The sequence below is a fragment of the Ruditapes philippinarum genome, unplaced genomic scaffold, assembly GCF_026571515.1.
Source record: "Ruditapes philippinarum isolate M1 unplaced genomic scaffold, ASM2657151v2 ctg813_1_1_1_1, whole genome shotgun sequence".
In the NCBI taxonomy this organism is placed as follows: Eukaryota; Metazoa; Mollusca; class Bivalvia; order Venerida; family Veneridae; genus Ruditapes; species Ruditapes philippinarum.
Genome location: NW_026864281.1, coordinates 99,252 through 113,525, shown reverse-complemented (window position 1 = coordinate 113,525; position 14,274 = coordinate 99,252). Strand labels below are relative to the sequence as shown.

The window sequence follows — 14,274 nt, the reverse complement described above, 5'->3', positions numbered from 1 at the left end:
TTAAAAAATTTTTAAAAAAAAAATTTTTTCCCTTTTTAAAAAAAATTTTAAAGGTTTTTAAAAACCTTTTTTTTTTTTTTTTTTTTAAAAAAAAAATTTTTTTTTTAAAATTTTAAAAAATTTTTTTTTTCCCCCAAAAAAAAAAAAAAAAAATTGCCGGGGGGGGTTTTTTAAAACCCCCCCCCGGGCCCCCAAATTAAAAATTTTTTTAAAAAGTTTTTTTTCCCGGGGGTTTTAGGATTAAAAAACCCTTTATTTTTTTCCCAAAAAAAAAAAAAAACCCCCCCAAAAAAAATTAAAAAAAAAATTTTTTTTTTCCAATTTTTTCTTTTTTAAATTTTTTTTAAAACCCCCCCCCCCCCAAAAAAAAAAAAAAGGGCCCCCAAAAAAATTTTTTTAAAAAAAATTTTTTGGAAAAGGGGGGGAAAATTTTTTGCCCCCAAAAAAAGGGGAAAACCGATTTAAAGGGGGATTTTTTTTAAAAAAAAGGGGAAAAAAAAATTTTTTTAAATTTTTCCCCCGGTTTTTTTTTGGGGGAAAAAAAAAAAAAACCCTTTTTTTTGGGGGGTTTTAAAAAAAAATTTTGGGGTTTTTAAATTTTGTTTTTTTAAAATTTTTTTTTGGTTTAATTTTGGTTTAAAAAAAAGTTTTTTTTTTCCCCTTTTAAAAATTTGAAAACCTTTTTTTTTTTCCCCCAAAAATTTAAGTTTTTTTAAAAAATTTTTTTGGGGGGGTTTGGCGGGGAATTTTTTAAAAAAAATTAAAAGGGGCCCCAAAAAAATTTTTTTAAAAAAGTTTTTCCTTTTTTAAAGGGGGGTTTTAAAAAAGGGCCCCCCTTTTTTTTTGGGGGTTTTTGGGGGCCCCCCCCCCCCCCTTCCCCCCCCCCCCAAAAAAAAATTTTAAAAAAATTTTTTTAAAAACCCTTTTTTTAAGGACCCCGGAAAAAAAGAAAAAAAAAAAAAAAATTTTTTTTTTTTTTTATTTTTAAATTTTTTTTTTAAAAAAAAACCCCCTTTTTTTTCCCCCTTTTTTTTTAAAATTTTTTTTTTTTCCCCCCAAAAAAAAAATTTTTCCCCACTTTTTTTTTAATTTTTTATTTTTAAAAAATTTGGATTTTTTTTTAAATAAAAAAAAATTTAATTTTTTAAAAAACCCCCCAAAAACCTTTTTTTTTCCCCCCAAAAAATTTTTGGCGGGTTTTTTTGGTTTTGGGAAAAAATTTTTTTTTTGGGGAAAAGGGGGGGGGAATTAAAAAAAAAAATTTTCCAAAAAAAAAAGGGGGTTTTAAAATTAATTTTTGGGCCCAAAAAAATTTTTTAAAAAAATTTTTAAAAAAGGGGGGAAATCTTTTGGGGGGGAATTTAAAAAAAAAATTTTTCCCTTTGTTTTTAAAATTTTTTTTGGGGGTTTTAAAAATTTTTTTAAAAATTTTTAATTTTTTTTTAAAAAAAAATTTTAAAAATTTTTTTAAAAAATTTTTTTAATTTTTTTCCCCCCTTTTTTGGGAAAAAACAATTATTTTAAAATTTAATGTTTTTTTTTAAAAGGGAGAAAAAAAAGTTTAAAAAAATTTTTTTTTTTCCCCTTTTTTTTTTAAAATTTAAAAAATTTGGGCCTTTTTTTAAAAAAGGAAAAAATGAAAAAATTTTTAAAAAAAATTTTTTAAACCAAAAAGGGCCAAAAATTTTTTGGAAAAAATTTTCCCCCCAAAAAAAAAAATTTTTAAAAAAAAAAAGGGGAAAAAAAATTTAAATTTTTGGGAAAAAAATTTTTTTTTTTTTAAAAAAAAAATTTTTTTCCCCCCCGGCCAAAGAAAAAAACCCCCTTTTTTTTAAAAAAACCCAAAAAAATTTTTTTTTTTTTAAAAAAAAAAGGGAAATTTTGAAAAAACCGGAAAAAATTTTTTTTTTTAAAAAAATTTAAAAAAAATTTTGGGGAAAAATTTTTAAAAAAAAATTTTTTTTTCCCCGGGCGGTTTCCCTTTTTTTTTTTGGGGTTTTTTTTTGGGGGGGTTTTTTTAAAAATTTTAATTTTGGGTTTTAATTTTCAAAAAAAAAAAAAATTTTTGGGCCCCCCAAAAATTTTTAAAAATCTTTTTTTCCCCGGAAAAATTGTTTTTTTTTGGGGAAAAAGGGGGAAAGGGGGGGGGGGGGGTTTTTAAAAAACCCCCAAAAAAGGAAAAAAAAAAAAATTTTTTTAAAAAAAAGGGACAAAAAAAACCCATTTTTTAAAAAATTTTTTTTTTTAAATTTGGGTTTAAAAAAAAAAAAAAAAAAAAAAAAAATTTTTTTTAAAAAAAAAAAAAAAAAAGGGGGGGAAAAAATTTAAAAAAAAAATTTGGGTAAAAAGGTTTAAAAAAAAAAAAAGGGGGAAAAAAAAAAAAAAACGGAAATTTTTGGGGGGCCGGGGGGGAAAAAATTTTTGGGGGGAAAAAAAAAAAAAAAGGGGGGTTTTTTTTTTTTTAAAAAAAAAAAAAAAAAGGGGAAAATTTAAAATTACCCCCAAAACCTTTTAAAATTTTAAATTTTTTTTTTTCCCCTTTAAAAATTTTAAATTTTTTTTCTTTTTTTTTTCCCAAAAAAAAAAATTTTTCCAATTAAAAAAAATTTTTTTTTAAAACCCCAAAAAAAGGGGAAAAAAAAATTTTTTTTTTTTGAAAAATTTTTTTTTAAAATTTTTTTCCTTTTTTTTAAAATTTAAAAAAATTTTTAAAAAATTTTTAAAGGTTTTTTTAAAAAAAAGGGGGGGGTTTTTAAAAAAAAAAATTTTGGTTTTTTTAAATTTTTTTTTTTAAAAAAAATTTTTTAAAAAATTAAAAAAAAAAGGGGCCAAAAAAAATTTTTTAATTTTTAAAAAATTTTTTTTAAATTTAAAAAAAAAAAAAAAATTTAAAAAATTTTTTTTTTAAATTTTTTTTTGGGTTTAATAAAATTAAAAAAAATTTGGGGTTTTTTCCAAAAAAAAAATTTTTTAAAAACCTTTTAAAGTTAAAAAAGAAAAATTTTAAAAAACCCATGTAAAAAAAATTTTAAAATTTAAATTTTTTAAAAAATTTTAAAAATTTTTTAATTTTTTTTGGGAAAAATTTTTTTTTTAAAAAAAGGGGAAATTTTTAAAAAAAAAAAAAAAGAAAAAAAAAAGGTTTTAAAAAAAAATTTGGGGGGGGGGAAAAGGGGGGGAAAAATTTTAAAAAAAAAAACCCCCGGGAAAAAACCCCTAAAAACTTAAAATAGGGGTTTTTTTTGGGGAAAGGGAAAAAAAAAAAAAAAAAAAACAAAAAAAAAAAAATTTTAAAAAAAAAAAAATTTGTTTTTTGGGGGGGGGGGTTTTGGGGCCTTTAAGGGGAAAAAAACCCCCAAAAAAAAAAAAAAAAAAAAAATTTTTTTTAAAAGGGAACCCGGGGTTTTAAAAAGGGGTTTTTTTTTTTTTTAAAGCCCCCACCCCCCAAAAAAAATTTTTAAAAAAAAAAAAAAATTTTAAAAAAATTTTTCAAAGGAAAAATTTTTTTTTTAATTTTTGGGGTTTTCCTTTTTTCTTTTTTTTAAATAAAAAAAAAAAAAAGGAATTCCCCCAAAAACCCAAAAATTTTTTTTTCCCCCCAAAAAAAAAAAAATTTTTTTTAAAAAAAATTTTGAAAAAAAAATTTTTTTCCCCCCCTTTAAAAAGGGGGCCCCGGGGAAAAAAAACCAAAAAAGGGGAAAAAAAAAAATTAAACCCTGAAAAAAAAAAAAAAAGGGGGGGAAAAAAAAAAACCCCCCCAAAAAAACCACATTTAAAATTTTTAAAAAAAAAAAAAAAAAATTTTTCAAAAAATTTTTAAAAATTTTTCCCAATTAAAAAAAAAACCCCCCAAAAAATTTTTTTGGGGTTTTTTCCCCAAAAAGGAAAAAAAAAAAAAAAAAAATTTTTTTTTTTTCCCCCAAAAAAAAAAACCCCAAAAATTTTAAAAAAAAAAAAAAAAAATTTTTTTTTTTTTAAAAAAAAATTTAAATTTTTTTTTTTTAAAAAAAAAGGAAAAGGGGGTTTTTTTTAAAATTGTTTTTTAAACCAAAATTTTTTTAAAAAAATTAAAATTTTTTAAGGAAAAAAAAAAAAAAAAAAAAGGGAAAAAAAAATTTTTGAAAAAAAAATTCCAAAAAAATTTTTTTTAAAAAATTTTTTAAATTTTTTCCCCCCCAAAAAAAATTTTTTTTAAAAATTTTTTTTTTTTTTTTAAAAAAACCCCAAAAATTTTTTGAAATTTTTGGGAAAATTTTTTTTTTTTTTTTTAAAAAAAAAAAAAAATTTTTAAGGAAAAAAAAAACCCCAAAAAAAAAGGGTTTTTTTTTCCCAAAGTTTTTTTTTAAAAAAAAAAAAACCCCTTAAAATTTTTTTTTTAAAAAAAAAGGTTTTTTTTTTTTTAAACAAAAAGAAAAAAACCCTTTTTTTTTTTTTCCCCTTTTTTAAGGGGGTTTTTTTTTTTTCCCCCCCCCCCCAAAAACCCCCCAAAAAAGGGAAAAACCCCGGTTTTAAAAAATTTTTCCCCAAAAAAAAAAAAAAAACCCCTTTTGGGGAAAAAATTTAAATTAATTTTTTTTTTAAAAAAATTTTTCCTTTTTGGAAAAAAAATTTTTTTTAAAAAAAATTTTTCCCCCCCCCTTTTAAAAAGTTTTTTAAAAAAACCCCCTTTGTTCCTTGGGGGGGGGGTTTTTTTTTTAAAAAAAAAAAAAAAAAACCCCCCTTTTTTTCCCAAAATTTTTTTTTTTTTTTTAAAAAAATTTTAAAATTAAAAAAAATTTTTTTTTTTTTTTAACAGTTTTTTCCTAAAATTTTTTAAAAAAATTTTAAAATTTTTAAAAAAAAAAGGGGTTTTTTTTAAATTGGGGGTTTTTGGGGGGGTTTTTTTTTTGGGGGGGAAAAAAATTTTTAAACAAACCCCCAAATTTTTTTTTAAAACCAAAACCCCAAAAAAATTTTTTAAAACCTTAAAATTTACTTTTTTTTTTAAAAAATTTCCCGGGGTAAAAAAAGGGGGTTTTGAAAAAAAAAAAAAAAAAAAACGTTTTTTTTTTTTTAAAAATTTTTTAAAAATTTTTTTTTTAAAAATTTTAAAAAAAAAAAAGGGTTTTTTTAAAACCTTTTTTAAAAATCTTAAAAAAATTTTTGGGTTTTTAAAACCCTTTCCCCTTTTTAAAAAAAAAAAAAAGGTTTTTCCCCCCTTTTTTAAAAATTTTTTAAAAAAAAAAAGGGTTTTTTTTTGGGGGGCCAAAAAAAAAAAATTTTTTTTAAAATTTTCCTTGCCCTTTTTAAAAAAAAAATTTTTTTTAAAAAAAAAAAAATTTGGGGTTTTGGGGAAAAAAAAAAAATTTTAAAAATAAAAAAACCCCTAAAAAATTTTGGGGTTTTGGGGGCCTTTTTTTTTTTTTTCCCCTTTTAAAATTGGGGTTTAAAAATTTAAATTGATCAGATTTTTTAAAAACCCCTTTTTTTTTTTATTTTTTAAAGGTAAATTTTGTCTAGTATTTTAAAACCTGTGAAAAAAAATTGCTGAAAAAAGTCAATATGGAGGTCTTGTCAGTTGTTTTTTTTTAAGGAAATTTTCACCACACCAAAAAAGGGGTGTTCATATGGGCCCACTTTCCAGCTTAAAATTTTTTTGGCAAAAAGTTTTTCACAAAGGGAATTGTCTGGTTTTCAAAATTAAATTTAGCAAAGTTTTTTTACAAATGGGAACCCCCAAAATTTTTAAAGTTTTTTCCACAAACCTTAAAAACCTTTTTGGTACCCTTTTTTAAAATTTAAAAATTTTTGAAAATAAAGGCTTTTACGGGGGAATTTTGGAAATTTAAGCCAAAACAAAAATTGAAGGGGGAAGTGGTTTGAAAAAAAAACCCCAAAATTAACCCCCTCGTTTTTTAACAGAAAGCCCCCAATTTTGGAAAAAAAAAACGGGCAAAAATTTTGAACATTGTATATAAACCAAAAAAAGGGGCAAATTAAAAAAAAAAATTTTTAAAATTTTTTTCACTAAAAATTTAAAAAAATTTCTTTTTATTTTCGAAAAATTAAAAAGGGAAAGAAAAAAGTTTTTAAAAAAAAAGTTGAAAAATTTTTTTGGGAATTTTAATTAAGCCCCCATTATTGAAAAGAAATTTTTACACAAAAAACAAATGGGGAACTTTTTAAAAATAAAAAACCAAACTTTTTTTCATTTTTTTAAAATTGGAAAACAAAAAAATTAAAATTTAACAAAAAAAATCAGCCCCCAAAACCCCTTTAAATTTTAAAAAAACTTTTTCATTTTATTGGGCATTTAAAAATTTAAAATATAAATCAAACAAAAATTTTGTTTCATTTTTATTTTAAACTTTTATATAAGCCACATGAAAAACAAAGACAAAATAACTAACTAAAGACCATAAAGTCCCAAAAATGCTAATTATAGACACAGGATTATAAGCAGGGAAGTGAGTGAAAATTAACAAATACTGTACCTACTTATGAATCATCACTTGTTCACTATACTGTCTATATTACATTATCATTAAAAAAAATACCATGCCTTGATGCTGAAAATCTATAGACTTACTGTTAATCACACCAAAGAAGATTAATCTAATTCCATGAACTTTGATAAATGAACTCTGTCAATTATCAATATGCATTAATCATTCTATTTTCTATTTTGCTATCAATTACCTGAAAACTATTCACATTACTAATTCTCGGACTCATTAAAATCTTTGAAGATGTGATTGTCAAAAGGGATGATAACTCTTGTGTGCGCAACTTGACAAAATACCTAACAGACTGGCAGATTTACTAACCCTGATCAAAATGTTTTTGAAACTTGATGATCTAATTTTAGGAATTTGAAACTTCCATCACATGGTATTACCATGACAATCTCACTTTACCATCATTCAACACTAATTAGCAACTTTCATCTAATACAGAAACTGTATAGAAAATCATATATTGAACTATAATTATTATCATAGATAAAAAAAAAATTATAATAATATGAAGAAATTCATTAAGAACAGATTCATGAGAAAAGGAGGAAAAAAGACATGGCACATAGTTTTTCCTCTTTTCAAAAACCATACTGATCAATACAAAAGAATGCTCGACATATCTAACACTTATCAACAAAAAAGCATCTAACATTTAATACATAATATATGCGAGTTACATTATACATGCCCTATCAATTATAACATTTGTGCTTTGTTTACCCAAATACATGTTAAAAAACACTTTTATTTATCATTTTATTCTATGCATTCTTTGAAAATAAAATAGATGTACGTTTCATGTTTTTAAAAATGTGTTATATTTTAACATCTATTTTTATTGTGATCCCGTTGCAATTTGTCTTCCAGAATTTTATTTTTATTATCCCCCGCCGAAAGGCGGCGGGAGATATAGAAATAGTCTCCGTCCGTCCTTCCGTCCGTCCATCCGTCCTTCCGTCCGACATTTTGGTCCGGAGCATATCTCGAAAAGTATTTGAGGTATCAACTTGAACCTTCATAGGTGGATAGACCTCATTAAGAGGAGTGCAGTGCACAAGAATGATAACTCTACCCAGCATAATTTTTGAGTTATTGCCCTTTGTTATTTTTCAAAATTAATTTTTGTTCAGAGCATAACTCAAAAAGCGTTTGAGATATCAACATAAAACTTCATACGTGCATAGATCTCACTCAGGAGCTGTGCAGTGTAAAAGAATGAGAACTCTACCTTTCATAATTTTTGAGTTATTGCCCTTTGTTATTTTTCATACTTCATTTTTCACCTGAGTGGAGCATAACTCAAAAAGTGTTTGACATGTCAACAAGAAATGTCATAGGTGGATAGATCTTATTGAGGAGGAATGCTGTGCGCAATAATGATAATTCTTCCCTTTTTAATTTTTGATTTATTGCCCTTTGTTCTTTTTCATACTTTTTGTCCGTGGCTTATCTCAAAAAGTAATTGAAGTATCAACTTGAAACTTCGTAGGTGGATGGATCTCATTGAGGAGGAGTGCAGTGCACAAGAATGATAATTCTATCCTGCATAATTTTTGAGTAATTGCCCTTTGTTATTTTCTAAAATTAATTTTTGTCCAGAACATAACTAAAAAAACCTTTGAGATATCAACATGAACCTTCATAGGTCCATAGATCTCACTCAGAGGGTGTGCAGTGCACAAGAATGATAACTCTACCATTCATAATTTTTGAGTTATTGCCCTTTGTTTTTTTTTAATACTTAATTTTTCACCTGAGTGGAGCATAACTCAAAAGTGTATGAGATGTTAACATGAAATGTCATAGGTGGATAGATCTTATTGAGGAGGAATGCTGTGCACAATAATGATAATTCTTCCCTTTTTAATTTTTGATTTATTGCCCTTTGTTCTTTTTCATACTTTTTTGTTGGGAGCTTATCTCAAAAAGTATTTGAGGCATCAACTTGAAACCTCATAGGTGGATAGATTTTACTGAGGAGGGTGCAGCACACAAGAATGATAACCAGCCCTGCAATTTTTTAATAAACCCATTTCCCTTTTTTATTTTTAGCCATTCAGTTTTTTCACATTTGGTTTTAAAAAACTTTTTTAAACACTTTTTAAACCATTCCCGTTTTCATTACCAAAAGACCTCTTTAAAAATTTAATTTTTTCTGGGTCTTCTACATATTACATTCTTTCCAAAAGAGGGAAAAAAAACAAATTTCCCCGGGGGGGGGATTTCCCCTGTTTTACAGGGTCTTGGTTTAAAAAAAATTTGGATACCCCTTTTAAAGTATCTTGTGGGAAAAATATATTTTAAAAAAAAATTTTGGATTTAAAAAACTAATTGTTTTTTTCTTTTATTGTTATTTAAACCCAAGATAATCTTTTTTGTTTTAAAAACCCGTAAGTTTTAACACATTTCTTATGGGCAAATATATTAAAGGGAAAAAACGAAACTTTTAATTTTTTTTTGTTTAAAAATTGTTTCCACTGTTAGATCTTTATTTGTAATTAAACGTTCGTGATATGTTATGTACTTTCCCTTTTTTATACATTGGCTGTTATGCGTATGTATTTATTTATTTTGTATTCGCCATCGGTTGCCCATACATGTATGTGCAACTCGTTTAGAAGAGTATTAATTATTCATTTTAGATTTGGAAGATAGTGCAAGATACAGATACAGAAAATGTCCTAAATTCAGAAGCCTCTCCTAGTTCTTTAGCGTGTTAAGTGTTTAAGCACCAATACATGGGGCCTCGATTAAAAGTCTCATCCGAAAAAATGTTTTAGTATTTTTTTAGTTGGCCATTCTGGGAATGGAACCCACAGATACAAGTTTCACACTCCAAGCGATTGAGCTATGCGGGCTGGCTATTGATAGTGTTTTGTCTATTATTGTCAATGGTTCATTAATTTTTTAAGGACCAATTAATTTTTAAAACAACAAAATGATTTATGATGTCACAGAGATGATGAAGTGGACATTTAGCACTAATGGCCTTAAAAAAACAAACAGAAATCTGTTGAACCATTTGGATCATATATTGGTGTAGAATAATGATGCAACATAAAATAATGTCAATTTTCATTCCTTATAATAAAGAGCAATATCTGATATAATGCACACCATAAAATGTATATAGAAACAAGAATTTAATATAATTTATGACAACTAATTTAAACAAAAATCTTTTATAGAAGTAAGAACTGAATACCTGGCATTAACATGCTTATTGTCAGCAAAAGTTTTGTTCTGCTTTGCATCAGAAGCTTATTTTATAACTTCAACTCATAAACTTTCAATAGGTTACTGTGAATGAGCCAGTATAAATTTTCTTAGATTTCTATTGTAACAGATTGAATGTGTGTCAGTGGACACTGTCTCTACAGCATAGAATTCCTTGAAATCCTGTGATATACGATAGATGGCAGGACTTGTATTAACACATACCAGCAGAGATCCATCATCTAATACTACCATGTCTTCAGGCGTTTTAGATATGACGTCAGCAGAAGCGTATTCAGCAGAAACCTCTCCATTTAAATCCATGCGAACAAATATCATGCTATTATGACCACTTGTGGTTTCAGTGTATCTAAAATAATACAACATGTCCTCTTCCCTGTTGGTTTTAATGAATGTTTTCATGACTGATGTTTTAAAAAAAACTTCATAATTTTCAGCAAGTTTGTTCAACACTTTACCTTGCATATCAACTTTTAATATGCAATGTGGATTATTGCAAAGAGCATAGAGATGACCTTGACAATATGTAATACAATGGCACTCTTCCTTCAGTTTTAACCTTCCCACCATTGAAATTTCATTGGACACTGACATTATCAATATTTCTCTCTTCTTTGGAATTGTAACAGCTATCTGATCATTTGGTATTGCTGTAATTCCAGAGGGAGGTGGGTCCATCACTTTTTCCTCTATCACAGTTTTACCGTCTGTATCTACAACTTTCAGTTTCTGATTGTGGGCACTATCAATCAAGACAACTTTGTTGGAGCTTAGCACAGCACATCCTATGACATTACATTTGAAGAAAGCTTTGTCCGAATCAGTTCTTATATTGATTTTATCAAAATATGTCAGGCATTTTGAATTATTTTTTTCTCTTGAAAGGTTTGATGGGAAACTTATTTTTCCAAAGGCATTCAGCTTACCAATCATTTTTTCTAGGTCCTCATTATGTTGAAACTTGTATTGTACATTTATTTTGTCTAATGATTGCTCAGTCAGGTGTATATCATCTGTTTTGAGTTTTGTTTCAGCTTGTTTAATATTTATATACAGTTGTATATTCTGCTTTGATGCCTTGTTGTCTTGCAAACTGCTCTGCATTTTCTTTGCTTCACTCGAAGTGTCACTACATTTACCAATTACTTCTTGAATGATTTTTTTGTCCTGGGATCTCCTTTTTCCTGCAATTTCAATTACTTTCTCTTGAAGTTCATCTAATCGATTGTCAATCCTTTTTCGATGCTTTGCTACTTCAAGAATAAAGTTATTATATTGAAGATCTAGAAACTTGTCATCATGTCCTGCTTTAATCAAAACAGCATCAACATCTTTCATTTTCTTGTCCAACTTCTGTATAACATTGCTGTATTCTACACTCTCTGCAATTCCTGTACAGTTTTCAGGTATATAATCTATTTTGCAAGTTCTATGATCAATGGTCATGCAGACTGTGCAGCCAACTGCCTCATGTATGGGACAGAAAAACTTGATAAACTCGTTCTTATGTGTAGGACATCTCTGTGTGAAAATCTCTGGTATAGATTTAGTATGATCCTTCATAGAAGAAGTACCGCTCCTCCGCATGCTTACTTGATCCAGCAGTTCATGATGTTTAAGTGCATTCGTCTTTTTATGAAACTTGAAGCATTCTCTGCACAGAAACTCCTGACATGTCACACAAAATCCAATTGCTTCAACAATTTGGTTGTCAGATGATAAACAAGGCACACATTTGTGATCAAAATCCTCTGCTGAACTTTTCAAAATTGATTCACTTAAATCAGACTGTTTACACTCAGACACTGCCATGGTCACAAATACAGGGTTAGTTGTCTTTTTTTAGTTGTCCTTTTTTTAGATTAACATAAAATAAACCAATCTGTCTTTGATTATAATATCCATTTAAAGCAATCTTGATTTGACAATATATTAACTTTCTCTAATATTCCCGTCATTCCAGTCTTAAGGCAGGCATAATATATTGTACCCTTTCAACAGAATTTCACTATAAAAAACTTCTTTACCTGTGCAAATGATTTCGCCAGGTAAAACACTATGGATGGCTGCACAATTTTCTGTCATATGATCATTAACTGTTCTCACTTTACACTACAAGTAGTCATGCATACATGATATATAGAGTGTAGATTTAATACTTAATTTATAAAACGAGTTGAATAAAATCATATTTTGCAAGCCTTTTGCGAATAAATATCATGTGCGAGCCTTTGGCAAGCATAATATTATTTTATTCAATAGTTTAGACTTTAATTGAAGTCTGTGAATAAATTTAGCAATATAATATTCTACTTATCACATATCCAGAAAAAGAACAGTTTACAGTGAAAGATTAATGATAGTCATTTTAATTTGCTTTGGACCTGGTAATGCTCATAATTACGTTATGTTTGTTTATAATGCAAATTATATTATTCAGATGACTTCATGTCAAAATGTTACACTTGTGTAATAATGACTTATATACACTCCTGTACTTTGGTTTATATGATAAACTATTTAGTGATGTATTTGATTAGTAACAGGGAAGGTACTGTATTCAAACACTATTGATATAACATGCAGATGTACAATAAAAATTAAAAGAAGCTTAAAATTCTAATGGTTTTTGCAGATTTTATCATCTAAATAAGTTGCTGACCCATAAAAACAAAATAAATCTAAAGTAATATACATAGTCTTCACATTTCTTCTATTTATAAAATATAAAACAACTTTGTGCCATGGAAATATATCATCAACTTAAAACAATAAAGTCTTGATAAATAAAGTCTTGAATAAAATAATGACTGAGGACTCATCTGTCAGAAGTACAGTTACTCCATGCATTAAACGGGGCGACAAGTAATGTTCACCCTTTGGGCGCCTAAAAGGGATTTAAAAAAAGAAAGGGAGGATTTAGAAAGGGCCCGGGGCCCCGTTAAAACTTTAAAACAATACTTCTTGGGAAATTTATTTTAACAGTTAACCATTGTTGTGTATTTAAGATGATGTGTTAAAAAACCCCATAGGTAGCCTGGTAGTGTTGTATTGCTTTGAATATATTACATCTTATTACCTTTAATTGATGATGTACATCATCATCCCACCGTCTTTTTAGGCCTTATGTCTTGACATTTCAGTAACCAATGTGTTCCACTATCTCATTGCATCAAAGATTTGTGTGAGGTTATTTGAAAATCCCTCAAGCCATGAAATTTTCTTACGCAGGTAAGACTGTGATAATTTTTTAATAAACATAGCACATGCAGGCAGGCTTGATTTCTGGAACACTATCAAACATGAAAATGATGTGTCTGATTCTGATTCCTCTCAAAAACTAATTACTCCAATGCTTTATTGAAAAAGTCCTGCAATTTCTCAGGGTAACAGAGAAATGTGAATTAAACTCTGAGCTATATTCAGTCATGGTCCCACGTTTGGTGTCAAAATGTCACAGGGTGAAAATGGAAAAATGTGCAGCCTGACTTAAGATACTTACTTGGGACCCTCGTAATTCTGTTCTGTGGTTCTAACGGCTGAGCTTTTTGGCTGCTTTAACACATTTACACATCTTCTGTCCCAGATAGCCAGGACATAAGTCAACAGTAAATATTCCATTGACAAATGCAGAACTTAAATTTTTTTAGAGATAGCAATAATAATGACTTGCCCATACTATAAACATTGATAATGTCGTAATATTATGGAGACTTCTTGTTTAATTGATGAGTAAAACCACTGAGATTTCACAAGCTAGATGATAACTTATCGTCCATAACTTTATTTGATCAGAATTTGTTAGGGTCAAGTGCTCTTTGATTGTTTACTTTTTGCACTAAAGAATTATGGCTATCCAGACTCTGAAAATGATCAGAGTTTGTAAATGCCATGATTATTGCTTTTGTATTTGTTAGTAAATGTGTCTAGTATTAAGATTTTGAAACAAGTTGCTGAAACCGTGCATATGGAGGTTTTGTGTTTTGTTGTTGTTGAGTTTTATACTACACCACAACAGTATAGGTCATATGGCAACTTTCCAGCTTTACTCTTGGAGGAAGACCTCGGGTGCAAGTCTGTGCATAATTTCAGTAGTGTAGAACCAATGACGTTCCATAAGCTAGCTGGACAGCTTCATCATATGAAAAATTTAAAGTACCTGTGGGATTTGAACCCACAGCAATGAGGGGCAAGTGGTTTGAATACCACAAGGCCACAGACACTTCCATATGGAAGTAAAGAATGACAGAAGAATGTATATACCAGGGTCATTAATAAAAATAAACTGTTTCACTATTCAATTTCTTTATTTTGATTAAAGAAAAGGAAGATGTTTAAAGAAGTGATCATTTAAATGTGATAGCCATTACTACATCTACCATGATGAAATAGACACAGACAAATGACACTATTAATATTACATCTGTGAAACAGATTAAAAATATTACGTAATCAGCATAATACACTATAAGATAATACCTACATGATATCACCAAAAAGTCATATATAAATCAAACAGTGTTATATTTCATGATATTTT

At 27.2% G+C, this 14,274-nt stretch overlaps 1 protein-coding gene across 1 annotated transcript; it reads right to left on the bottom strand.

Annotated features, from left to right (window-relative positions):
* Positions 1–9,794: 9,794 nt before the first annotated feature.
* Positions 9,795–11,546, bottom strand: LOC132725052 (uncharacterized). The gene is made up of 3 exons (XM_060710038.1): positions 10,661–11,546; positions 10,327–10,519; positions 9,795–10,083 (listed from the first exon to the last, which is right to left on the bottom strand). Exons 1-3 carry the CDS (start codon positions 11,544–11,546, stop codon positions 9,795–9,797), a joined length of 1,368 nt encoding a protein of 455 aa, XP_060566021.1.
* Positions 11,547–14,274: the final 2,728 nt, after the last annotated feature.